At 43.9% G+C, this 25,773-nt stretch overlaps 2 protein-coding genes across 5 annotated transcripts; one reads left to right on the top strand and one right to left on the bottom strand.

Moving 5' to 3' along the window:
• Window positions 1–119: 119 nt before the first annotated feature.
• LOC106603593 (insulin receptor substrate 1-B) lies at window positions 120–22,253 on the bottom strand. Of its 3 annotated transcripts, none has more exons than XM_014197461.2 (3): window positions 21,972–22,253; window positions 7,488–10,781; window positions 120–2,390 (listed from the first exon to the last, which is right to left on the bottom strand). In XM_014197461.2, exons 1-3 carry the CDS (start codon window positions 21,994–21,996, stop codon window positions 2,383–2,385), a joined length of 3,327 nt encoding a protein of 1,108 aa, XP_014052936.1. In that variant the 5' UTR covers window positions 21,997–22,253; the 3' UTR covers window positions 120–2,382. The 3 variants fall into 3 exon arrangements, with proteins under 3 accessions (XP_014052936.1, XP_014052934.1, XP_014052933.1); XM_014197459.2 differs by lacking the exon at window positions 21,972–22,253 and adding an exon at window positions 12,472–13,878 and having other exon boundaries at window positions 7,494–10,781; XM_014197458.2 differs by lacking the exon at window positions 21,972–22,253 and adding an exon at window positions 12,472–13,877.
• si:ch211-284e13.5 (zinc finger protein 135) lies at window positions 21,547–24,950 on the top strand. Of its 2 annotated transcripts, XM_045717085.1 has the most exons (4): window positions 21,547–21,818; window positions 22,552–22,627; window positions 22,738–23,097; window positions 23,344–24,950. In XM_045717085.1, the coding sequence occupies exons 3-4, from the start codon at window positions 22,764–22,766 to the stop codon at window positions 23,922–23,924; spliced, it is 915 nt and encodes a 304-aa protein (XP_045573041.1). In that variant the 5' UTR covers window positions 21,547–21,818; window positions 22,552–22,627; window positions 22,738–22,763; the 3' UTR covers window positions 23,925–24,950. The 2 variants fall into 2 exon arrangements, with proteins under 2 accessions (XP_045573041.1, XP_014052937.2); XM_014197462.2 differs by having other exon boundaries at window positions 21,548–22,627.
• Window positions 24,951–25,773: the final 823 nt, after the last annotated feature.

The raw sequence follows: 25,773 nt of genomic DNA, 5'->3' as shown, positions 1-25,773 counted from the left end.
AAGGCAAAGGGTGGCTACTTTGAAGAATTTCAAATTGAAGATATTTTGATTTGTTTAACAGTTGTTTGGTTACTATGTGATTCCATATGAGTTATTTCATAGTTTTGATGTCTTCACTATTATTCTACAATGTAGAAAATTGTATAAAAAAAAATAAGAAAAACCCTTGAATGAGTAGGAGTGTCCCAACTTTTGACTGGTACTGTATGTCTCATTTCTACATCACTTTGTACACGGCTCTGCAGTTCACCAAACGAAGAATCTTCAGACTTGTCAGAATTCTGGTTATTCTAGAATGCAAAGCGCCTTTATACAGCTGCTGTGTGGTATTATGTGAGAGTTAATATTGAAAATAATAAGGCATTAAAAGATGGTCTAACGATACCCAGTCCAACCGAAAGACTCTTAACTGGACTTGGCCATAGCCATGGTAGTTAAGTGAACCAAAATGTAGGGGACCCTTCTCAGACGACCTTGGGGGATATAAGACCAACTGTTACGTCTGTTCAAATTCTCTAGACATGATTATGAGGTAAGAGAAGCTCATTAATGAAAATACCCAATTAATAATAATCATTTTAAGAGAATAAAAAAGAAAGGTATATTATAAAAGTCACATCAAGCAATGCCATTGGCCTGTATGGTGAGACAAACTTAAGATTAAAAACAGAGTAAGTCTACCATAGTGAAGTATGAGTAATCCATTGATCTATGGCTGTGTTTACACAGGTAGCCCAATTCTGATGTTTTTTCCACTAATTGGTCTTTCGACCGATTACATCAGATCTTTTCACATCAGATTTTTTTCATAGTTGATCTGATTGGTCTAAATACCAATTACTGAAAAATAGATTAGAATTGGGCTGCCTGCGTGAACACAGCCTATGTAATACAGGATTTTGGCACTAAAGTTCTCTGCATTAAAGCACAAGATACTGGCAGTAATGGGCTATGTTGAAATGATTAAAGGGATTTCATAAAACTGAATCACCACATCAAAAATACCACTTGTTTTTTTCTGCAAGAATATCTAACTGGTACGGGAAGGGAAGGGGGATATAAGGGAAGGGGGGACCTAGTGAGAATGAGTGAGGGTAACCGTTAGTGTGGACACCAAATAACACAGGCAGCCAGGCACTTGAGTGTGTTTTTCGGATGCACAGAGGACGTAGCCTGGTGCCTGATCTGTTTGTATTGTCTTGAGTTGGCAAGAAAGAACAAACCGATCTCGGACCAGGCTACAGGGGATGTGTGTGTGATATGATTTTCAGTCACTGTGGTTATAAAGCGTGAGGGAACCTTAACAAGTAAGTGAAAGGAATGAATATTATTATTACATAAATAAAAATTACCCTGTTGATCATTGTGGGAGGCCATAATGTGGCCTGGAAATATCTTCATTGACTGATATCCATCACCACTGTAATCATGCTCTTTCTCTCGCACCTGCACGCACAGCATTCTTTAATCACATTGATCAGACATTCAATACCGTTCTCAGCCTGTTCGTGTCATAATATTCTGGCAAACACAGGTAGTAAATGTCACAGCAGTAAATGTGACGACTATCAACCTCACCTACTCAGCTGAACCACACGCATGACTATTCAAATGTGTGTGGTTGGCATTATACAGCGCTGGTTTTTGGCTTAGCTCCAGCTGGTACTGGTAGAGGTCAGGCAGGAGAGTGTGGAAACTAGAGCTTTCACTGTGGCTGAAGCGTGAGGCACAGCATAAAGTAAAAAGAGGCTATTCTTTTAGTACGTTTCACAAACACAGTAAGGCAGTTTGATTATGCTTACTATATAACTAAAACTCTATGTTTTCTGTCATTTTCAACATATTTACAATATTCTTAACACAAAATTACATTTGAGACATAAACATAGTTTTCCCTCTCACAGACCAGTTCCAGATTCCCTGTGTAAAAATGTCTACAAACAAAACATTAGGCACTTTTTAAAAAGTATAATATATATATAGATGTATTTATTTATGTAGCTTTCATCAACATATGTATACTATATACTTTTTAGTATGTACCTTTCTACTATTTCACATTTGTATAACAATTTCCATAAGTTTATGTTAAGGAAAAAGAAACAAATGTAAACTTGATTGGCTATATTCTTCTACCTCAGTGAACCCTGTTGTGTTGGTTTGGACCAGTAGTCTTTTGGCACACATTAGTATTGGATAGCAACAACTGGACAGGATGACAAAGAGTTAATGATGATTTGATGGGTTTGCCTTCACCTCTGTTACTCCTCTTCCAGTGAGAAAGGTCAGTAGGGAAACATACTGTTGCCAACCAATCCCACCATGGTTAGTTAGGACAGTGCTGCTCAACCCCAGGAGCAATGTCCAGACGAAGACGGATCATTAACATTCTGAAAGAAGAGAGGAAATATAGATGTTAACAAACAAATCATAACAAAACCGACAAGGAGAGGTCTGGATCTAGGATTTACACCTCCGTAGCCTAATGGGAAAATCTCTTTCTTTGTCTCCATCTCTCTCACATGTGGCTGTAACTGTAATGTCAATCAATAGAATGCGTTTCTTGTCTTCCTCGCTGTCTGTACACAGGCCATTTAACAATGCCACTAGAATATTTTTCAGTCTGTTTGAGAGTGAGCTAGACTGAATCCCCCCTCTCCCCCACCCATTTCATTATGTGACATTTTTGAAAGCTGTAACAAATAATGATATTTTTGTCTTGGATTTAGCATTATAAAAGCATGGGTTTTGAAAGTTAAATTAACATTACATCTGTGAGTGTATCACTGCAGGTTTAATTAACACACAAATTGCACACAGCACAATAGAACATTCAGGAAGAAAAGAGAATCCTCACAGGGCCATTGTGACGAATGATCTCACATGGAAGTGTTTAAGTGGATGTTTGTGGGCATCACTGTAGAGTAAGTAGAACGACACAGAAGGATATCAGGGTTCTGCTTGGGAACATCCAGCTTGGGGATGAGGATTGGAGCCAAACAGGGCAAAGGGGAGTAAACGCTAAACCCAAACACAAAACGCTTGGCATGCTTGGGCAGTGTTTCAGTGGTGGCAACAACACAACACATTCCACTCCTGCTACACTAGATATGAGTCAACAATAAAAACAACAGCAGACCCCTTATAATGGTGGTCAAATCAAATAATTATACATTTTGAAAATAACCAAATATTTGTAGAGTCTGAAGAAACAGTTTTTAAACAGGGTAGCCTACGGTCCCTCACTACTCATCTACGGCACAAGAAGCACAGACAAAAGACCTCACGAATCCACCTCAGATTGGAGTGATTCTGGTCTGTCCTGCCCACCAGCCACATCGGTCTCCTCCACTGTTACAGTTAATGCTTCTGTAGTTCCCTTAGTCAGCGCTGGAAACTCTCAACACAAGCACGTGTGTAAAGAGCTGAAACAAGGACTTCTCCTTCCTTCTTACCACACTCCTCAAGAGTTCTCAGCACTCTTCTCTCTCCAATTCCTTTTGATAACAAAGTGTAACACGCGGGATATGAACCCAGGTCTCCCACAGGAGCAACCAACATCTCAGACCAAGAGGAAATTCCCTGTTGGCCCGATGGCAGACACTGGTTTCGAAGTTTGCAGGCATAGCTACCTAAACAAGTGACCATGTCCAACTCATGTCCACTACAAAATCATCTGCATTCTGTTGCCATAATTCAATATTTCAACATCCACAACTAAATACAAATCTTTCAGCCCCAACTATTCATATCTCAATTTGACGGCAGTAAAGAAAATGTCAATGACAATCCATAACCCTCTCTCATCTCCTGCATCTCCTCTATTCCAATGCAGGTTTAGTTCCCTTTAAAAAAACACATCCAGTCAATGGATCATGTACTCTGGAATCCATCTCTATAACATGCAAACACAACATCTTACGGTATTTGCCATGTGAAAGCCTATAGACAACAAGACACCCACACATTAACACAAACACCTGGCGACAGTCCTGACCCCTCCACCTCCACCCATGTGAAATGGCTCATTACCAGCAGACAAATCAATTGGCTTCGCTCTCTGAACGCCCACTTGTGAAAATGAGAGACTCTCTTTATACAACCCTCAGCCTGGCAGGCAGCTATACAACCCTCAGCCTGGCAGGCAGCTATACAACCCTCAGCCTGGCAGGCAGCTATACAACCCTCAGCCTGGCAGGCAGCTATACAACCCTCAGCCTGGCGGGCAGCTATACAACCCTCAGCCTGGCGGGCAGCTATACAACCCTCAGCCTGGCAGGCAGCTATATACAACCCCCAGCCTGGCAGACATCTATACAACCCCCAGCCTGGCAGACAGCTCAACACTTCTTCTCACAGACCGGAATCCAAGCTGCACATCAGACATGGCTGAAAGCTTTAGGGTGTAAACAAGGATCCATAGATCAAGTGTATTTGGCTGGCTGAGAGTTGAATGTTGCACTGAGAGGAGTAACCACTTTATGTTTGGTGATTGTTGTTACCACACAAGAGCTGTGTGGGCTGTTTAATCACACACTAAAGGATAAGCACCTTGGGGTTGATGAAATGGCTTCATAACAAGGAGGAGATGAAGAAGAGAGTGTGAAAATAGGTTGTGAAGGTGAAAACAGCCTGGGTGGAACAGGGCAATTTGGCAAGGGTGGGTGGGGGCAGAAGGATCGGAATAAAAACAACAACACTTTCAGTGGCATCACTAAGGAAACGCAGCGAATAGGACTTCCTTTGACGTAAGCAAAATCAAAGAACCAAAAATACCTGTCTCCTTTCTCCAGGCTCTGTAACATGCTGCACATACTGCTGACACAGGGCTCAGGGTAATTATTTGACATACGCTGACAGCAAACCATCTCTACCACAGGTACTGAAGACCACTGACACTGGTCAGGGTCCAGGGGATGACATGGTCCTACGCACAGCCTGCTGACCACCAGACATGTCATAGTTTATGGTTCAACTTCAGTCATATGGTTCTAAAGGATGATATCATGTAACCTAAGCTGTATTCCACATTTCTTTATACATGGCTTACGGTACATCACCCTAAATGTTCTCCTTGACCTGGGAAGTAGTCATTAATTATACCAGCATTAAACACTGTAGAAAATGGTGTCCTTGCGACAGTAACAAAAGCATTTATAAAGGCAATCATCATGTAAAGCAGCTAAGAGGGTAAAGGTTACAACAAAACAAACAGTCAAACTTTTCTCTGTGTGTTTCTCCAGAATTAAGAATTCATTAATTGTATTTGGGTAGAATTAAGGGGGAGGTAAATATTGTGTGTATTTCTCCCCCTCCCCAATCAAATACCTGTGTAATCCAGAGGAGGTGGGGCCAGGGTAAGCCTTGATCAGGTTATATAAACTAAAACCGTCCTAGTTTACCACACACAGCATCTGCTGTGTTATTAGGCTATTAATGCTAATAATTCTACATAATAGTTGGGTGCCAGTGCCACTCCGATCTACTGCAACCCCTATACAATGGAAGCCATTATTTCTCCAGCCATCATTACACTACATTTTAGCTTTCATAAACCAGCACAATCCATTGTCTAGACAACGTCTGAGAACATCCTGATCTCAGAGCAATTCGTATTATTATGTACGTAAATCCGTGACTCTCCATTTACTATGCTATGTTACGTTTCGTATGATATGTATTACTTTGTGGATGTCCATCACCCATTTCATATGATATGTTACGAATTACAATTCATATTATATGTTACGAATTTGCAAAATGTATCATATGTTACAAATTCTAGGTAGCTGGCTAATGTTACCTAGGCTATGGGTTAGGGATTAGGGTTAAGTTTAGGAGTTAGATTAAAGGGGTTAAAGTTAGGGTTAGGGGAAGGGTTAGTTAAAAGGGTTAAGGTTGGGGGAAAGGTTAGCTAACATGCTAATTAGTTGCAAAGTTGCTAATTAGCTACAATTATCCATGATGAGATTTGAACACGCAACCTTGGGGTTGCTGGACATTTGCATTATACGCCCACCTATCCACCCCACTTTAGTTTTTTCCTTAAGTAACCATCTGTTTTATGTATCCATATCAAACGTAATATATCATACTCATTTGAGTGTCCCGGATTTAAGTTTACTATGTTACATCTATTCTAGGAGACCAGGCTGCTCAGAGAAGGACAAAAAGGAGACAGGGTTTATTTGAGAAAGGAGTATTTGTGTTACATGCTTCCCTCTGTGTAAAAATGACTTTGCCCTTGCAAACTCTGATGGTGATACAAGATGTTTTTTCAACTCAAGGGAGGCAGAAGTCATTTTAAGTAAGGATGCCAGCCAACACCTCAACTCCATCATTTTTTGTATACGTTTTTTTACTTCAATTTATTTAGAAAATATTTTCTTACCTCTTATTTTCTTAAACCTGCATTGTTGGTTACGGGCTTGTAAGGAAGTAAGGAAGCACTTCACAGTGCATGTGTAAAATTGTATTTGATTTGAAGAAATTGTGTGCAGGAAATGTACTCCATCACACAGAATAACAAAGATTTTGGTAACACTATCTGACACCCAGCATCATAACAGAATGCCAAGAGTGTGTAAAGCTGTCATCAAGGCAAAGGGTGGCTACTTTGAAGAATCTAATATAAAATATATTTTGATTTGTTTAACACTTTTCTGGTTGCTTCATGATACCATATGTGTTATTTCATAGTTTTGATGTCTTCACTATTATTCTACAATGTAGAAAATAGTCAAAATAAAGAATAATCCTGGACTGAGTAGGTGTGTCCAAAACTTTTGACTTGTACTGTATATATATTTTTTTATTGATCATATTAAATTATCATTGTAATTACGCACACATTGATGTCAGACAATGTACCCCAATGCTCTGCTGCTGATGACTGGGATGAACGCAGGAGCAGATTTCAGGAGCAGGACAAGACACCCTCTTTTTGACTGATGTCTGACATAAGGGCATGTACGTGATAGGCCTATCTGGCTTATATGATTATGATGGTCATAATGCTTCTTGACAGTGTCATAAAGTGTATTTTCTTCAAGTTATTTAAAATATGATGACTGTAACGAATTCATTACAACAACAACAAAGGATTTAAGAAACAAACTTTAAAAAAAACTAAACTTCTTGGCAGGGGAAAAAAATCATTTGAATAAATGTGGGTTTTGACACTTATGTAGGTGTCATAAACAGCCATAAAGGTACACAATATATGTCACAATAGGTGTAAATATATGGGTCATGACAGTGTTATGACCATATTATGACAGGTTATGACAAGTTGTCAGCTGTTATGACATATTATGACATGATTATGACCGTGTTATGACACTGGGTGTCAAGTAAAGCGTTACCAAGATTTCTACTACAGAATAACAAGGATTTCTACTAGTAATCAAAACATGATTTGGATTACTAACATACACATTTCTGTGTGCTTTGAGTGATAAAACAGAGAGAGAATAAGTGTTGAGTACCTTTACCATCTTTCCTGCTGCTCTGGTGAAGTGCTCTCAGCTCCTCTGATTTGTAGAAATCAATACTGGCGTAGCCAGGGTTGTTCCCCAAACCAGTCATGTCTCCCATCATGACTCCCCCACCTGCCCCATTGTGGACTGGAGCGAAGATGTTATGGGGGGCAGTGGCTCCCCCCTCCAGTTCATTCTGACAGCTGTCCTTATTAATGGCCAGGTCCAGATCAATGTAGTTAAGGCCTTGTTTAGCAGACCCAGAGGATGAAGCCTGGGCTGCGGCTGCATCTGCCTGGGCATTCTCCCATGGTGAACCCCTCTCCAGTCCTCCTTGTCGATGAGGTGCTGCTGCCTGGGCACTCTCCAAGAACAGGGAGCCTGAGGAGGACAGCTGGAGGGGGAGAGGGGGAGGAGTAATGATGAATGTCTCAGAGCGGTGGCGTCTCCGTCCAAGTTGGTCGCCCCTGCCAACCCTGTCTCTGGCCAGCCTGCTGCTCTGGTTCTGGTCAGGAGATGAGTAGGACCTTGCTGAGGGGAAGTCCAAGCCTGATTCCTGCTCCATTGATGAAGCTTGGGCAGCATGCATGACGGGCGCTGCAGGGTTAGTCTCTGAAACTATGCTGAAGGCCATCTCTGTGTAGTTTGTATATGAAGTGGGTAAGTCTGTTGGCACTGCTGCCCTATGCCCACCTACATTGCCCTCTGCTGCCCTTGGAGAGGGCCTACTACGGGCCACAACTGGGGGCTTGGGGGCAATAGCTGGGGGCGGGCAAAAAGGTGATTTAACAGGGGTCCCAGTGGAGGGGCAAGGGGAGTTTCCCATCCCCAAATCCATGTTGACGTACTCAGTAGAGGCAGCCAAGGCAGCGGAGGTGGCCAGCGGTGCAGAGAAGCTGCGGGGGAGGTTGGTGGAGCCACCATGGCAGAGGGCTGGACGGTGCCGGGGCCTCTGGGTTCCATGGGCCACTGACAGTCCGTGCTCTGGCCCCCACTGGCCCCTTCTCCTACCACCCACGTCACCACCCCTGAACACTATGCTGACGTACTCCCCAGGGCTCTGAGGCTCTGTGGGGAAGAGGTTCTCCTTAACCCTGGGCAGGGTGTTAGCTTTAGACATGTCCACAGACACACTGAGGGGACGAGGCTTCCTCTGCTGGCCCCCTGGGCCATGCGATGCACGTTTCTGCTGATAGGATCCGTCCTTAGAGCGTGCTCCCCCGTTCCTGAACCCTGGCCCTGTTCTTGTTAGTCGTAGCCCTCCCCCAGCTGCCACTGACATGGGCCGATCCTCCAGGCTCTCACTGCTAGCTGAGCTGGAAGAGAAGGAGGAAGAGGAGAGGGAGAGTTGACAGCCTCCTGCAGGGCCAACTGTGGCTGTGTCCCTCTTGCTGTAGCCCACTTGTCCACCCCGATTTCCAGCACTGTCTTGGTCGCTATGACCCCCCTCCTTCCTTTTCCCTTGATCCAAGTCATCCTCAAAGCGTGTGGAGAGCGTGTGTTTGTAGGATCGTGGCAGAGAGAAGTAGGAGTAGACCATCCTGTGTTGTAGCGGGTTCTGTTCAGGTTGTGAGGGGGGTGTGCTGCAAGCCGAGCGGATACTGATAGGAGACATGTTCATGTAGTCACTGCCAGCCCGGCTCTCCATGCTGCCCCTGCTCCCCCACATGGCCATTCCATGCATGTCTGGGGAGCAGCTGCTGTTGGGGGACATAACCATGTAGCCCTCGGAGACAGGCAGACTGATGTGCTGGGGGGGGGACACGCTGCTGTTGGGGGTCATGGCCATGTACTCATCATCAGCCCCAGGCTTGGCGCTGACGTCAGACACAGCCACAGACAGGGAGAGGGAAAAAGGAGGAGCCGTCACTCCAGGTAACATGGACATGTAGCCACTGTCCACTGGTCCCCCTCCTCCTCCGCCCACATCTCCTCGGACCACATCAACCCTCGCCTGGGTCTCCCCAACCACGGCCCCCGCTTCCAAGCCCCCTGCTGCGAAGCCTCCTGATCCGCGCCGCCGCGACACAAAGGCGTCTCTGCTAACACTCCGTGACATGACGGCGTACTCTTGGTCCGTATCCTCCTCTTCCTCCTTCCTACGAGGGGCCAGGCGTTCGTGGGCAGTCAGGGGCAGGGAGGCCCTCTTGCTGAGGAGTCTGCGCTCTGCCTCACACTCCCTGCTGGAGGAGCGCCGCAGCATCCTCCGGCCCTGAGGACGCTGATGGGACCCAGGGAGGCTCTCTCGCTGGCCCATAACTATGTAGCTGGAAGAGCCCTCTCCATGAGCATGGTGTCCCATTCCACCATTGGACCCTCCAGGTAGACTGGGGACCAGTAGAGAGTGATCTCCAGGGCTGGAGCCATACTCATCTGAGGAGCCGTAGTCACTAGGGGAACCTGACACAGATACTCTCTGAGGGACGCGGGTGTAAGAACAGATCGCTACACCTCCCATTACCCCTCCGACAAGTCCACACTCTGAGCCATGACCAGAGCTGGAGGAGAGGCTTGGGGCTGGGGAGGTGGCTGGGTTGGGGGTGTAGCGGGCCAGGCTGAGAGTGATCTTAGCTGGGGTTGGAGCTCTGGTGGGCTTAGGTCTCAGGGTGGGTGTAGTGGAACAGGATCCGTTCAGGCTGGGACTGGAGCTTGCCCATGCCCCTCTGGCTCCACCTCCACCCTCCTCCGTCCTTCCCCCGATGCTGGCTGTGCGTGCCCTGGGGAACCCGTGGCGTGGCGTGGGTGAAGTGCTGGTGCAGTTTGCCCCACCTGCTCCAGGGGTCTCAGTCCGGGCTCGTCTGCCAAAGCCCACCTGGCTGGGGGGCAGATTGGGGTGGTGGCGGCGGGTGGGGACACTGATGGGGTTGGAGGCGGTGCCCCCGCCGCCTGTAGCGCCCACAGACTGAGACTTACTGCGCTGGCGGAACTCCTCACTCAGAGCCTTCATGGCCTCCAGCAGGGTCTCATGCATGTTCTGGGCCACCACCGAGTCCTCCACCTGCATCCAGAACTCCCCAGGCCCCGTCATGGCCGAGCGGCCTACCTCGATGAAGAAGAAGTTCTCTGAGTGGCCGCAGCGACGCACGTTCATCAGTTGTAGGACTACGGCGGCCACGTCAGAGTTGAGCTTGACAAAGTTGACCGTCTTGTCGGTCAGGCACAGACGGTGGATGCCCACTAGGTTTCGGGCCTGGCCAAGCCCTTTAGGCCACACCTTGACCTGCCACACCTCCTTGAAGGTGGGGCCTGGAGGAGAGGGGAGTCCACACTCTCCACCACTACCACAGTCCTCTGGGTTTTTATCTGCAGAGAATCACAATGAAGACATCTCAATAAACAACAAGACAGAAAACTATGCAAATAGATATAGAGACAGAGAAAATGTTGGAAATAGAATAGACAATATTCGGAGGAATCATGGGGTAGCACAAGACGAGAGTTGACAGTCAGGAGACAAAAATATTGTATACAATATTAATATATTATCAAGGTTAGAGTGACCGTCAGTTGTAGCACATTCAGACTGAACTCTGACTGGTTTAAATATGTGACGAGCCTCATCATTCATGCATGCAGGTTTTGTTTCATGAACGTATTCATTATACACATTAATTGAAGACTATGGTGTAACAAAAAAACATCCTGCTGCATGATGGTTTAGAGCGTGTGGTGGATTGACATTTGATATTGTGTGAATAAGGCCTTTCTTCAACACCATTTCTTAAAGAAATATTATTGGGTTGGTACAATAAAGACTGTTAATAATCATGAAAATGATCAATCTTTATAACCTACAATGTGTAAATACTCTGTAACTACAGATTATTACAAAAAGTAGCCTAGCGGTTAAGAGCCTTAGGCCAGTAACCGAAAGGTTGCTGGTTCGAATCCCTGGGCCCACTAGGTGAAAAATATGTCGATGTGCCCTTGAGCAAGGTACTTAACCATAATGGCTCGAGTAAGAAGAGAGACAGCTAAATTACTAAAATGTCAAATGTAAATATAAAATACTTACCCTCGCATTGTAACTCCAGATGTGTTTCATTTAGCAACATTATTGCTCCCCTGAAGAAACCCACATCTATACCCAGGCCTACTGTTTCATTTGTGTAAAGGCTGTAGTCTATAGACGTTAATGACATTGGCCTATAAAAATAAATACCATAACTAGAGGTGTAAAATAAAGAAGATGGAATGTTGAGGAAATGTTGCGCAAATAATACAAATCATATATGCAATAAAATATATCCACATTATTACAATCATTATTAAGATTATTGATTCCATATTACTACTGAAACGATAGCAGGGCTGGGGTTAGTGTTACAGCATAACAACCTAAACACGAGGGAAACCGATAGAAACCAGTTTTCCAATGAAAGCACGCAGACGCTGCGGCTTTCCTCCCTGCCAGGCAACGCCATAGCACAGAAATGTAGGTTACGCGCACGACATGCAGAGGGACGTGTAGAAAAACAAAAACAGAGAGCACTCGGGTACATGGCTGCGTCCTCTGCAGTATACGCTTTGAATGATGGTGTGCTGCAGCCTATTTGGTCGCGAATACGAAGAAAAAAATCGTATTGATTCATGCACGTTACAATAATTTTGTAGGCTAACATGCAGCAAAATGAAAATGGTCAAAAATATTGGTTAATATAACAATAAATGATTCAGATAAGCTACTGCTCAGACACACCGCATGCAGCAGTGGTCCACCACCTCTCTTGAACTGATATGCAACTGTTCATTGGATAGGCCTATATGTTGATTTATAATAGCAATATCCTGTATTTAATGTACTATACGCCTAATCTCTACAAAGAGCATCGCACGTGTGATGGGCTATAAAAAATAAATAACATGTTATCGCGTTACAGATCTGAATGTCAAATGGATGTCAATCCAGAATGGCTTGCTAGACCACCATTGGCCAATGCAGACTAAATGTGCAAGGGGAATATTGGGCATAGTAAACCCTTGTATGACTTACATTTCCACTGAAGGTCCAGCATGGCCTGGTACCATTCATTCTGGACATCCTCACTGTCTGCTGCAATGGCAAAGCTCTCCCCGCGGGTATACATCACTATCATGTGCTTGTTCTTGGAATCCGCCCGCTTGTTAATGTTGAAGCAAGTCTCCAGATTCAGCGCTTTTTTCGGGACAGGTGACTTGCTTCGGAATTTCTTCTCGTTCTCATAATATTCTAGACGGGCAGGGCCCTCTTCCGAGGCTTCCCTCAAAACGAAAAATCGCCGGTGCATAGATTTCTGCTTACGGAGATACCCGCTTTTCCGAACGTCCTCGTAGCTCTGCTGCTGTTGTAGCAGCTCTGCTGCATGGTTCTCCATTACTAGACAGGTCTCTTGTTTTGCTTGCTTAAAATCTCCTCACTAAAACGAGCAGGCTATTAATTAATTATAGCCACATTCCTCTTCTCCTTCTCATATTATCCATAGAGTGAAGCATCCAACTTGCATGCCCGGAATAAGAGAGCTAATTTGAACATGTGTTATTTATATAAATCAGCTTTTTCCATCGTCTGCGCGCACACACACAGGCGTGCACATGCGGCGAGCGACGTCTGCACACTGCTCCCTATAGCCAACCTATGCTGCTTGCTGGAGTACTAGGACTACTCCTACTCAGTCTATTTACTGTAGCCTGACCTACTACTCTGCATGGAGTCTCACATTGATGCGCCTCTATGCATGTTCATCTACTGCACAGTGATAGCCAGTTATCGCATGTTTCACCATAGATGGACTGATCAATAAATATCCATACGTTAGCCAATAGGCTAAGTCATATAATTAGCCTATTTATGTGCTTACAGAAGTACACCTCTTAACTAGCCAGAAAGAGAAAATAAGAGCAGTCATCTACGGACTATATTTTTGCTAGCCATATCACTCAATTTCTAACCCAAAATTTTTTATTAAATTATTCAATGCGGAATCCCTTCTCCTGAGCATTGACATATTTATCCAATCATGCTTTCTTCAGAGCGTTTGCGACACCCGTTGGTCACTCCCTGTATGGGTTCATATTTTTGCACATTTTGTGGGCTATACATCAAGCAGACTGCATTGATCTGCCCGGGAGAAGCTACAGGCAATACCAACAGTATCCCTTTTTGGGCGCATAAGTAAACATTCAGCACCGTGGTCAGACCCGCCGTCAGCGCTGAAAGCAAAAAGATTAACGCTGATTCAGCAACCACATCCGTGAACAGCGCTACAGTCAGCTTTTCAACACCACCACCGTTGACAGCGCTGCAGTCAACTCTTCAGCACCATGACTGTGAACAACGCCGTGGTCAGCGCTTCAGCACCACATCTGCGGAGAGGGCCACAGTCAATTACTCAGCACCTTGCCACAGAGTTTTCAAACTACATACACAGTTTACAGCAGGTATAAAGGTGCAGCGAAATGCTTATGTGCTATCTTCCTCAACAATACATTAATCAACAATAACAATGAAACGAGTCAAGTAAAAAGTAACAAGTAGTAGAAGTAATAGAAGAGGTAGTTTGCATAGTAATAACGCTTTATTTACAAATACAAAAAAGTATGAGGACAACCCTTCAAGTTAATGGATTCAGCAATTTCAGCCACAGGTTTGCTGACAGGCGCATAAAATCGAGCACACAGCAATTCAATCTCCATAGACAAACATTGGCAGTTGAATGGCCCGTATTGAAGAGCTCAGTGACTTGTCATAGGATGCCACCTTTCCAACAAGTCAGTTCGTCAAATTTCTGCCCTACTAGAGCTGCCCTGTTAAGTGCTGTTATTATGAAGTGGAAATGTCTAGGAGCAACAACGGCTCAGCCGCGAAGCGGTAGGCCACATAAGCTCACAGAGCGGGACCGCAGAGTGCTGAATCGCGTAGCGCGTATAAATCGTCTGTCCTCGGTTACCACATTCACTACCAAGTTTCAAACTGCCTCTGGAATCAACATCAGCACAATAGCTGTTCGTCGGGAGCTTCATGAAATGGGTTTCCATGGCTGAGCAGCCGCACACAAGCCTACGATCACCATGCGCAATGCCACGCGTTGGCTGGAGTGGTGTAAAGCTCGTTGCCATTGGACTGGAGCAGTGGAAATGTGATCTCTGGAGTGATGAATCACACTTCACCATCTGGCAGTCCTACGGACGAATCTGGGTTTGGCGGCTGTCAGGAGAACGCTACCTGCCCCAATGAATTTGGAGGAGGAGGAATAATGGTCTGGGGCTGTTTTTCATGGTTCAGGCTAGGCCCCTTAGTTCCAGTGAAGGGAAATCTTAACGCTACAGCATACAATGACATTCTAGACGATTCTGTGCGTCCAACTTTGTGGCAACAGTTTGGGGAAGGCCCTTTCCTGTTTTATCATGACAATGCCCCTTGCACAAAGCGAGGTCCAATAAGAAGTGGTTTGTCGAGATTGGTGTGGAAGAACTTGACAGGCCTGTACAGAGCCCTGACCTCAACCCAATCAAACACCTTGGGGGTGAATTGGAACGCCGAATGCAAACCAGGTCTAATCGCCCAACATCAGTGCCCGACCTCACTAATGCTCTTGTGGCTGAATGGAAGGAAGTTCCTGCAGCAATGTTCCAACATCTAGTGGAAAGCCTTCCCAGAAGAGTGGAAGCTGTTATAGCATCAAAGGGAGGACCAACCCTATATTAATACCTATGATTTTGGAATGAGATGTTCGGCGAACAGGTGTCCACATACTTTTGGTAATGTAGTGTATTAAGTGTGTCGTGGAATCAATAGTATATAATAGAATAGCAGCATTGACTGTGTGTGTGTGTTTATGGGTGTTTGTGTGTGTAAGGGTTGGGTGTGTAGTCAGTGCAAATAATTTCTAAGGTGCTGATAGTCTCTTCGATGCAAATAGTCTGTGCAGGTCTAAGGTGCAGGTCTCTGCAGAGAGACAGCTAGGTTTAGTCTGATGGCCTCCTACCAGCAGTCTGATGGCCTGGTGGTAGGAGTTGTCTCTGAGCCTTTTGGTCTGCGACCCGATACTCCGATACCTCTTGCCAGATGGTAACCGAGTGAACAGTCCACGGCTCGGGTGACTGGAGTCCTTGACTGTCTTTTGGGCCTTCCTCAGACACCGCCTGGTGTAGATGTCCTGGAGGGCAGGTCGCTCGCCCCCAGTGATGTATTGTGCCGTCCGCACCATCCTAGGGCCTTCTGGTTGAAGACGGTGCATTTGTCGTACCAGACGGTAATACAGCCGCTCAAAATGCTCTCGATTGTGCAGTTGTAGAAATTCTTTAGTGTCCGAGGGCCCATGCCAAATTTCTTCAGGCGCCTGAGATTGAAGAGGCGCTGTGATGCCTTCTTCACCACGCTGGTGGTGTGATTGGAACATGTCAGGTTCTCTGTGATGTGCCTGCCGAGGAGATTTTGACCCTTATCACTGCAACCCTGTTGATGACAATAGGGGCGCGCTCCTCTACGTTTCCTGAAGTCTACAATCAGCACCTTGGTTTTGCTGACCTTGAGGTAAAGGCTGTTTCCCTGGCACTACTGTGCCAAGGCTCTAACCTCCTCGCTGTAGGCTCTTGTCGCCGTTGAAGATCAGGCCCACCACTGTTGTGTCGTCGGCAAACTTAATGATGGTGTTGGAGTCAAATCAAATCAAATCTTATTGGTCACATACACATGGCTAGTAGATGTTATTGCGAGTGTAGCGAAATGCATGGCCATGCAGTCATGAGTGTACAGGGAGAAGAGGAGAGAAATGAGCAAGCACCCCTGAGGGGCCCCCGTGTTGAAGGTCAGTATGGTGGAGGTGTTGTTGAGTCTCAGCAGACTCGACAGACCAGACTTAGTTAAGCATAGCACTTGGGTGGTGCTTAGAGGAAGCAGCTCCACAGTCATTTTTTTCTGTGTTTTGGGGACATTTTACAACTCAAACTATGGATTTTATCCATGGGTGGCATAGGTGGCACTTAGTTTATAGAAGTAACTAAATCCTATGAAGGGGATGGATTAAAACCTCGGTCCTTTTACTAGCCTAATGGCAGACAAGCCTGGGAAAGTGGATTTGTTCAATGGAACGAGGGTATCAAGTTATCTTATTCCTATTCCCATGAAGAGGGCCAAAGGATTATTACCACTACCTCATTGCTAGATGAGATGACAGCCACAGAGAATACTGGAATGGACTTAAACAAGGCTTACAGAGACTTGCAACACCTTATGGAGAAAGACACCAAACTTGACCTCAATTCTACCACCTTGTCTGACTATTGGAGGAAAGGCCTAATCCCCAGAGGATTCCGTATTCTGAAGTTTCCAGCTAATGAAGCACAAGGTAAAACTGAATTTAGAGATACATGGGAGGCTATTCTCAACAAGTGTTCTTTTGACCTACTGCTACTTCTAATAGAATAATCTAAAAAGGCCAGACAAGTAGTCCAAACAGAAATTGAAGTAAAAAGGAAAATCACAGAACAGTGACAATTCTAACAAAGCACAATGTGATGAGATCTTGAAAGAGAAAGTAGACACATTCACTCTAACATTGAAGCAAGACAAGCTAAGAAAATGTAGAAGAGATGAAGTAGACTATAGAGATGGCAAGGTCTTTGCCTGGAGAAAACCAACGCACAAGAATTCAGAATCACATCCGCAGAGGAAGCATAGATCTGTTTCTTTCAACTTTACAAGCAGTGAAGATGAGGAACACCCCAGACACTCAGAGGCCAGCTCCTCCCAAGATGTTTTAGATCAGGAAGAGGGGTCACGCAGGTTCCTCAACAAGAGAGGGAGAGGATGCGGAAGAGGCCAACACGGAGGAGGAGGAAGAAAGCAAGACTATCCAACCACACGGAGCAGGACCAGAACAAGGCTTTGATCAACATTTCTGGAGAACCCCTTTCTGATGATTGTGTAAGGGTCTTGTCTAAAGGACTGTCCTTTGCCCCCACATACTCAACTAATGAATTTAATACAAAGATTGACCTATTTCGTTTCTACATCTGAAGGCCTGGTACTAGCTAAACATCTCTCCAAGTTCAATCATTGTCCAAAAATGAAAGGATTGTGGTTAAAGAAAAGCAGACAAAGGTGGCGCTACAGTAGTGTGGAGTAAAGACAAATATGTGACAGAAGCCTACCGTCAATTAGACAATGATGAATTCTACCAATCTCTTACATTCAACCCTACAGAGGACCTAAAAACTGAATTGAAAGGGATCCTCACAGAAGCTAAGGAGAATGGCTACATTTCAGACAATGAGTTCAAATTTCTTTTCAATTACCTTCTTCCAAAAGTCCACAAGAATCTTGAAAATCCCCCAGGCAGGCCAGTCATTAGTGGTAATGAAAGTCTGACAGAACCCATCTCTAAGTACATTGATTCCTTTATTAAGCCTTTTCTGCCTTCACGCCCAGCCTATCTTCAAGATACCACAGATGTGTTGAACAAAATTAAGGAATTCAACAATATAGATACAGCTTCCTTTTTAGTCACCATGGATGTGGAGTCTCTATACACCACCATTGAACATGAACAAGGTTTGGCAGCTATGTACCATTTCTTGAGTACCCGACCTGAAACTGAGATGCCTCCTACAGAATTCATTGTCTCACTGACTGAATGGACTCTTAATCATAACATCTTTATCTTTCAGGACCGTATTTGTAAACAGGTCAAAGGATGTGCCATGGGAGCTTGCTACAGCCCTTCCTATGCTGGTTTCTACTTGGGTAAATTACTTCATTTTGGATCCTTCTAATAACCATTTCTTTGACCGGATTATATGGTGGGGACGCTATATTGATGATGTTTGCCTGTTTTGGTCTGGCTCAAAAGATGAACTTATTTCCTTCCACTAATACCTTAACAGCATTAACCCTAACATCAAACTAACTATGGAGTACAGCAAGGATAACATACATTTTTTGGACCTCGACATCAGTAAAAATGACAACGGTGGTTTGCACACATCAATCTTTAGGAAGCCTACAGATGGGAATACCATTCTGAGGGAAGACAGCTTTCACCCCAAAAGGCTAAAAGAGAATATTCCATATGGCCAATTCCAAAGAGTCCGGAGAATTTGCGATCAGGAAACAGACTACAGTGTCAAATCTGCTGAATTGGAGAATCGCTTCTTGAATCGGGGCTACAGCGTTCAAGTCCTGAAAGATGCCGGTATAAAGGCTGGATTACATGACAGAGAGAACTTGTTGCGAAGGGGAGTGCCTCGTGATACATCAGAGAGAGTGTGTTTTGTTACAAAATACAGCACTGAAGCAGAGAACATTAAAAGAATCATTAAAAATAATTGGGGAATTATCCAAAGTGATACGCTACTACACCAAGTCTTTCCTGAGCCACCAGTCATAAGCTTTAAGAGATGTCCTACCCTAAATGACAAATTAGTCCACAGTTATCTTCCTGGTGACTCTCAAAAAAACTTGGCTTGACCACAAACCCAAGGGCTCTTTTAAATGTAACCAGTGCAACCATTGCAGAAATATTGCACAGAAAAAGAATTTTGTTGACACAGCTTCTAAAATGGAGTATTACGTCAAGCATTTCATTAACTGCAAAACCACTCATGTCATCTATAGATTGGAATGTCCACAGTGCAATGTGTTCTACATTGGACGGACAAAGAGACGCCTTCAAGACTGCTTAGCGGAACACAAGTACGCCATACGGATAGGCAATGAAGATTACCCCATGGCAAGGCACTATACAAGTCCTTACACCATGGCAACCTTACCTCCCTACAAGCTATGGGTATTGATCATGTTCCGGCCTCAATTACAAAAGAGGACCGTCTTAAACAGTTAAACCAAAGGGAAAGTTTTTGGGATTTACAAACTACAGGCCACTAATTACCCTGGTTTAAATGAAGATATGGATTTCTCACCCTTCCTGTAGGGTTGTGATAGGTCCATTTGCTGTCATCTAGTGGACATTTTGCTCAATTGCCCTCAGCGATGTTTAGACTGTTGTTGTTCATGTTTTGCTGTGTTCTAGTGTAGTATGGAATATATTGCTTTCATTTTCTTGACACTTCTCCCAGTCATATTTAAGACTAGAACTACCTTTCTAGGCGTTCTGATACTTCTAGCTTGGAGTTACATTTTTTGATAACATAGCTACAGTATTTCACTTTTTAATGTGTATAGTATTGCTTACTAGGTGTGTCCAATCAATTTTGTAACCACGCCCTCTTCAAATTAGGGCTAATTGGAAAAGCTGTTCAAAAGAGGACATTTCATTATTTATTTGTACTCCCTGACGAAGGCCATGCAGCTGAAACGCGATTTTTAAAACGTTGTTTCTATTGAACATGCCATACAAATAAAGGCATTTTAATTAATTATATGAAGAGTGCCTTGGTCCTCATTTCTTTTTGATGACCAATTCACCCCTTTTACCAAAGAGCACCTTCTGTCTACCAAAATGTACTATTGTGTACCTTAGTAGCACTTCCCTTCCTCTTCTTTCTACTAGACCAGACTGGGGTTTGGGAAGTCAATGGGAGAAGTGAAAAATGTAGCCTAAATTGTAAATTTTCTCGAAATCTAAGACACAATCTAGATTTGAGTCAATGTCTTAAAGGAAAATTCCATCCCAAAACAATCTTTTGGTATTTGTTTCATTAGTCCATTGTTAATATTGTCCCAAAATCAATCAGCAATCAAGTTTTCAAGAGATCTAACTTTCTAAATACAGAAATAGAGTCGGTTGTATTTCTGTATTTAGAAAGTTATACATCTTAAACTTAGTTACAAACCCACACATTTGAATTTCCATCAAAAACAACTTTTTAGTGAAGTAGTGCATTTGATTTGATGGCCTGCACATGCACAGTTCAGTGCAAGATAACCATTAGGCCCAATGACGTCTTTCTGTGCATGAGCTTAGCTAGCATGTTGCCATGACATCACTTACAAGCATGTTCAGGGATTTCTATTGGAAAAACAGTTTCTGTATAGGCTCTTTGACCAGCACCGTGGTCAGCTCTAAATGACCTGTGTTGTTGTGTGGCAGCAGGTGGGGGGCCTGTTGACTCTTTGAAATTCCCCTTAAAGCTGGAATCCATAATGGTGAAACTTTCACGTCCGTTTGTGATATTACAACAACAATCATTGCGCGCACGATAGAACAACAGCATATGTACAGCATATTTTTTACCTTGATGCACAACGCTCCCCAGCTCTACTTCATCAACAAAACAAAAACATTGAAAAGGCCTTGGTGCGGACAGTGCCTACTACGGATTCCATGTTTAAAGAGAAATTTCAAAATGTTAAAACTTTTTATTCATCATCTCCAGCACCACCCCATCAACATACGTGAAAATTGTGCATTTGTATATTTTGTAGTAAAAAAGACAGAGTAAGATAAATGTTTCCAATGGCATTGGTGTGCATTGTGTGTTTTTAACCAATTATGAGTAGGCATTGCCTACTAATTGGTTGATGATGTCATTGGAAACGCTTATCTTCCTCTATATGTTTTACTACAAAACATAGAAACGCACCATTTTCACATATGTCGATGTAGGGGTGGTGCTGGAGATGATGAATATGAAGTAGACATTTTTTGAAAATGTCCTTTAAGAATTGTAAAATTAAAATACTTGGTAACATTACTGCAAGGTGTAAGGAAACGTGCAAGAAAACTCAAATGTGGTTAATGACAACAACAACATCCTTAGGCCTACAAGCAGCAACTACATAAATTGCTCATCATCCTCCACATCAATCAATCATACAATAAATAATAGCATTTTGTCTAACAAAGGCATAAGACATGTAGATTTAAAAAAAATCCTACGCCCTTTAAAATGCATGAATTCCTCATTTGTTTAACTCTTTCCCCACAATGATCAAACTAATAATGGTTTACTCACTAATTTGCCAGTAGTCATCATTTCAAGCATGGAAGGAAGGAAGGATGCATTTGGCGAACACGTATTCGAACAGGGCCATTTGATGTGAAATAGATGGCCAAGTAAGACTCAGCCCAGAGTTTAACATTGCGTTTGTTTTTCACATGACTTGATAAACACATAACATTCATCGTGTATATTCTAAAGTCAGAGTTTCTATTAAACGTATTATAGTTACATGATCTATTATATATCCTCTTGAAAGATATTGCTGTTGTAGTCTACAATTTGAATGTACAGAGACCGGTTGGCCCTAACCGCAAACAGGAAGAAGAAACTTCCGCTTAGAGTCGAGGAAAGATACGAAATGGAAAGCGTGCAATAATTATTTAAACGTAACTTGAAATGATAGTTTCACATTCTTTTGTGACTAAGTGTTAGGTAAAGTCTAAACGCTTTACTCGCTAGGTAAGTAAAGTGAACAAGCGAAGGGACAGCGTTTAGTCCGAGGCAAGGAGTGATTATAGTGAGTCCACTCCCTGCCAGATAGCTTGGCTAGTTACATAGATAGGCCTGCATGTTAAGCAGCTAACACACGTAGGTACTAGTTAGCTTGTTTACCTGGTTTGAAAACATCTCTGGACATCAGTATTTTTCATACGTAATGACTTCGGAGGTCAGAATTTGACGAGGGTAACACGAAAATGTCAGCAAACGTGAGTCCTCCAAACACTGCTTTAGTAGCGGAATTATCTTTCTCGTTTCAGGATGAATTGACTGCTACCATTCAAAATGCATTAGGAGTAGCAGTGGAGATAGCGGTGGTTGAGATTACAAAACTAGTCGGCCAAGTGTTGAGGGACGTGCGGGATCAAATGCACGAGACGCTGCGGGACAATAAGTCCCTAAAGTTTCGCTTGCAAGCAGCCGAACTTGAATTATGTGCAGCGCGAGGAGAGGAGCGTCAAGTACAATCAATAATAGGGGAAAAAACAGCACCAATAGTAGAATCCAACAGGTTCATCAGCAGCTGAATTCTCTAAACGTCTCACAAAATAAAATAAAATCAGGAAGCGAAGGAGAGCACAGAGTTCTTGAATCCAATCAGTCTCTTGGTACAACAAATGTTGAGGATAGGTATGAAGAATTTGAATCAGAAGTTGTAGATAACCCTGCATTTCTTAACGAATCGTTTTGTGAGATCCGTGAGGATGGTCGGGTGTGCACTCAAGATATTAAACCGGATTTTTTTACTTTAAATCAGGAAGATGAAGCTGGTAAGTTGTGACTGTCACTCACTACTGTTGATTTACATTTAAAATGTTCTGTAACTTATTATTTCATCAAAGCTATGATGCATGTTGTCTATGTCAATATTTATTTGCAGGGACTAAAGAAGAGGTTGTCTCAAACATGTACTCGGACAACCATGAAGATTTTAACCGAGCATGCACAGAGCCAACCATGGGACATGATACATCAAGAGCCCATGTTGACGGCCATCCCTTTCCTGAAGGTACCATGAAGGATGCAGCTGTGAAGTGTCTGGTTGAGGTGAAGGTGGAGTCTGTAGACCTGGGAAGCAGTAGGAACTGTGGTCCCAATACTGGAGGGGGAGAAGAGGACTACTGTCCAGACGGTCTCTCTTTGGCTCAAACCAGGCTGCTGGAGGACTGGAGGCCAGAGGCACTGCAGCTCCCACTCAGTGACCCAGACTCATTCACCCCCTCCACCAGCCACTCGCTATGTAAGTCCTGCACTAAGAACCAGTTTCCTGCACACAAATTAAGCCTAGTCCTGGACTGAAAAAGCAATTTCAATAGAGAATGTTTAGTCCCGGACTAGCCTTAAGTTGTCTGGAACCCCAGTCCAAGGAGTTCTGTAGTAAATTGGTTTTGATCTCATGTCAGTGATGATGATGTTGATGATGATGATGATGATAGAATTTCAAGTGGTTAATGGTTAATACATATTCTCTTCTTTGACTTTGTAGCGGACTCCCCCATCTTCACCCCAAACATACCAGACTTGGACATCCTATCGTCTTCTTCAGCTACAGGTCTCCATGCAGGCTTTGGTAAACAACAGCAGTACCCACCCAGAGAGACTGCTGGGGCTTCCACTTCTCACTCACACCAGATGTACAGCCCTCAGACAGGTGAAGTGAACAACATGGCTGCAGCACAGCACATCTGCAAGATCTGTGGAGAGAAGTTCCATCTGTCTGAGGAGCTGCGGCGACATCGTAGTCTTATTCACCCAAAGGATATGAACAAGCTCCCCAAGCGCAACCTCTACCCCCCTGGGCGGAGCCCGTACCACTGCTCCCTGTGTGGTCGAGACTTCAACCGCATGGAGCACCTGAAGATCCATCAGCGTATTCATACTGGAGAGAGGCCCTATGCCTGCACCGTGTGCAACGCACGCTTCCGTCACTCTTGGGCTCTCACAAGACACTTCCGTATTCACACAGGAGAGAAGCCCTACACTTGCAGCCAGTGTGGCAAGACTTTCCGAAACTGTGGGGGGCTGCGCTTTCACCAACGCACTCACTCAATGGGAGGGCTCGGCTGATAAGGCCTTCATGATGGACTGTAATGGATGGAAAGACAGGGAGCAAGAAATGCACTGGGGATATACGCAGAGGGGGAAACATTTACTGTTATCAAATTCTCACATGCACTGAATACAACAGGTGTAGACCTTACAGTGAAATGCTTACTTACAAGCCCTTAACACATTTTTCTTAATTTAATTGTTGGTTAAGTAAAAAATGGTTAAAAATACAAAATAATTAAAGAGCAGCAGCAAAATAACAGTAGCGAGGCTATATACAGGGGATACCGGTACAGAGTCAATGTGCAGGGGCACAGGTTAGTCGAGGTAATATGTATATATGTAGGTAGAGTTAAAGTGACTATGCATAGATAATAAGCAGAGAGTCGCAGCAGTGGAGGAGGGGGGTAGACCTTTGATTAGCTGTTCAGGAGTCTCATGGTTTGGGGGTAGAAGCTGTTAAGCCTTTTTGACCTAGACTTGATGCTCCGGTACTGCTTGCCATGCGGTAGCAGAGAGAACAGTCTATGACTAGGGTGGCTGGAGTCTTTGACAATTTTTAGGGCCTTCCTCTGACACCGCCTGGTATAGAGGTCCTGGATGGCAGGAAGCTTGGCCCCAGTGATGTACTGGGTCGTACGCACTACCCTCTGTAGTGCCTTGCAGTCGGAGGCTGAGCAGTTGCCATACCAGGCAGTGATGCAAACCAGTCAGGATACTCTTGATGGTGTAGCTGTTATGTATTAAAGCTTACTGTAAATGTTAATACATTTATCCTGTGTTTTACTGGAAGGAACAGAAATAACTGGAGTCAAAGGAGGCAGAACTTTGAGTGGAGCACAGTTGTTAGTCCGGTTCATTCAAGGTGAGATGCGATGGATCATTGATGTAGACTAATGTAGGACTTGAAATATCCTGTTAAAAAAACAATCTATTCCCAGACACATGAAATCAACTGCTGTTGTACTATGGCCTCGCTTATTTTACTGTAATGGAGTCCCAATGAGATTGACATGTTTATGTATTAATACTTCACAAAACAGATTTTGTATCCTTTGTCTTTATTTTCTCATGCTAGATGTATTCTGTCAAATCAATCGGATTTCAATACAGAAACATTATCTTTAAACATTTCTTCGGGATTTCCCAAACTCTGTCCTGCTCATCCCCCCCCTCCGACCCCCGGGTACACATTTTGTTTTTTGCCCAATCACTACACAGCTGACTCAAATAATCAAAGCTTGATGATGAGTTGGTTATTTGAATGTGTAATGCTAGGGCAAAAACCAAAACGTGCATCCATGGGGGGTCCCAGGACCAACTTTGGGAAACCCTGATTACTGAGATCTACTGTACTGATCTGGGAGTTTCTCAATGATTCAACTTTAGTTGAAGATCTAAATGCCTCAGCATGTATATGGAAAAGGTCTCCCTAGTTGAATCTATAAAGGTCAGGAGAATTATAGGATCCAGCTAATACCACCACCAGTGGAGGCTCCTCAGAGGAGGAAAAATGGCAAATTTAAAAAGTTATATTTTTTTAGATGTAACTATACTAAATATATTAATGTCACCAAATAATTGATAAAAACACTTTTTTTGCAATGAAGATCTACAGTAGCCTCAACAGCACTCTTTAGGGCAGCACCATGGTGTTGCCGGAGGACAGATAGGTTCCGTCCTCCTCTGGGTACAGTGACTTCAATACAAAACCTAGGAGGCTCATAGTTCTCAACCCCTTCCATAGACTTACACAGTAATTATGACAACTTCCAGACGACGTCCTCCAACATGTTGTCCACCCAATCAAAGGATCAGATAATGAATCTAGTAGTGAAAGCATAAGCTACAACTAGCTAGCACTGCA

This window comes from Salmo salar, chromosome ssa04 (assembly GCF_905237065.1).
Source record: "Salmo salar chromosome ssa04, Ssal_v3.1, whole genome shotgun sequence".
NCBI classification, from domain to species: domain Eukaryota; kingdom Metazoa; phylum Chordata; class Actinopteri; order Salmoniformes; family Salmonidae; genus Salmo; species Salmo salar.
The sequence above is the reverse complement of the archived record's forward strand: the minus strand, read 5'-3'. Positions and strand labels throughout refer to the sequence as shown.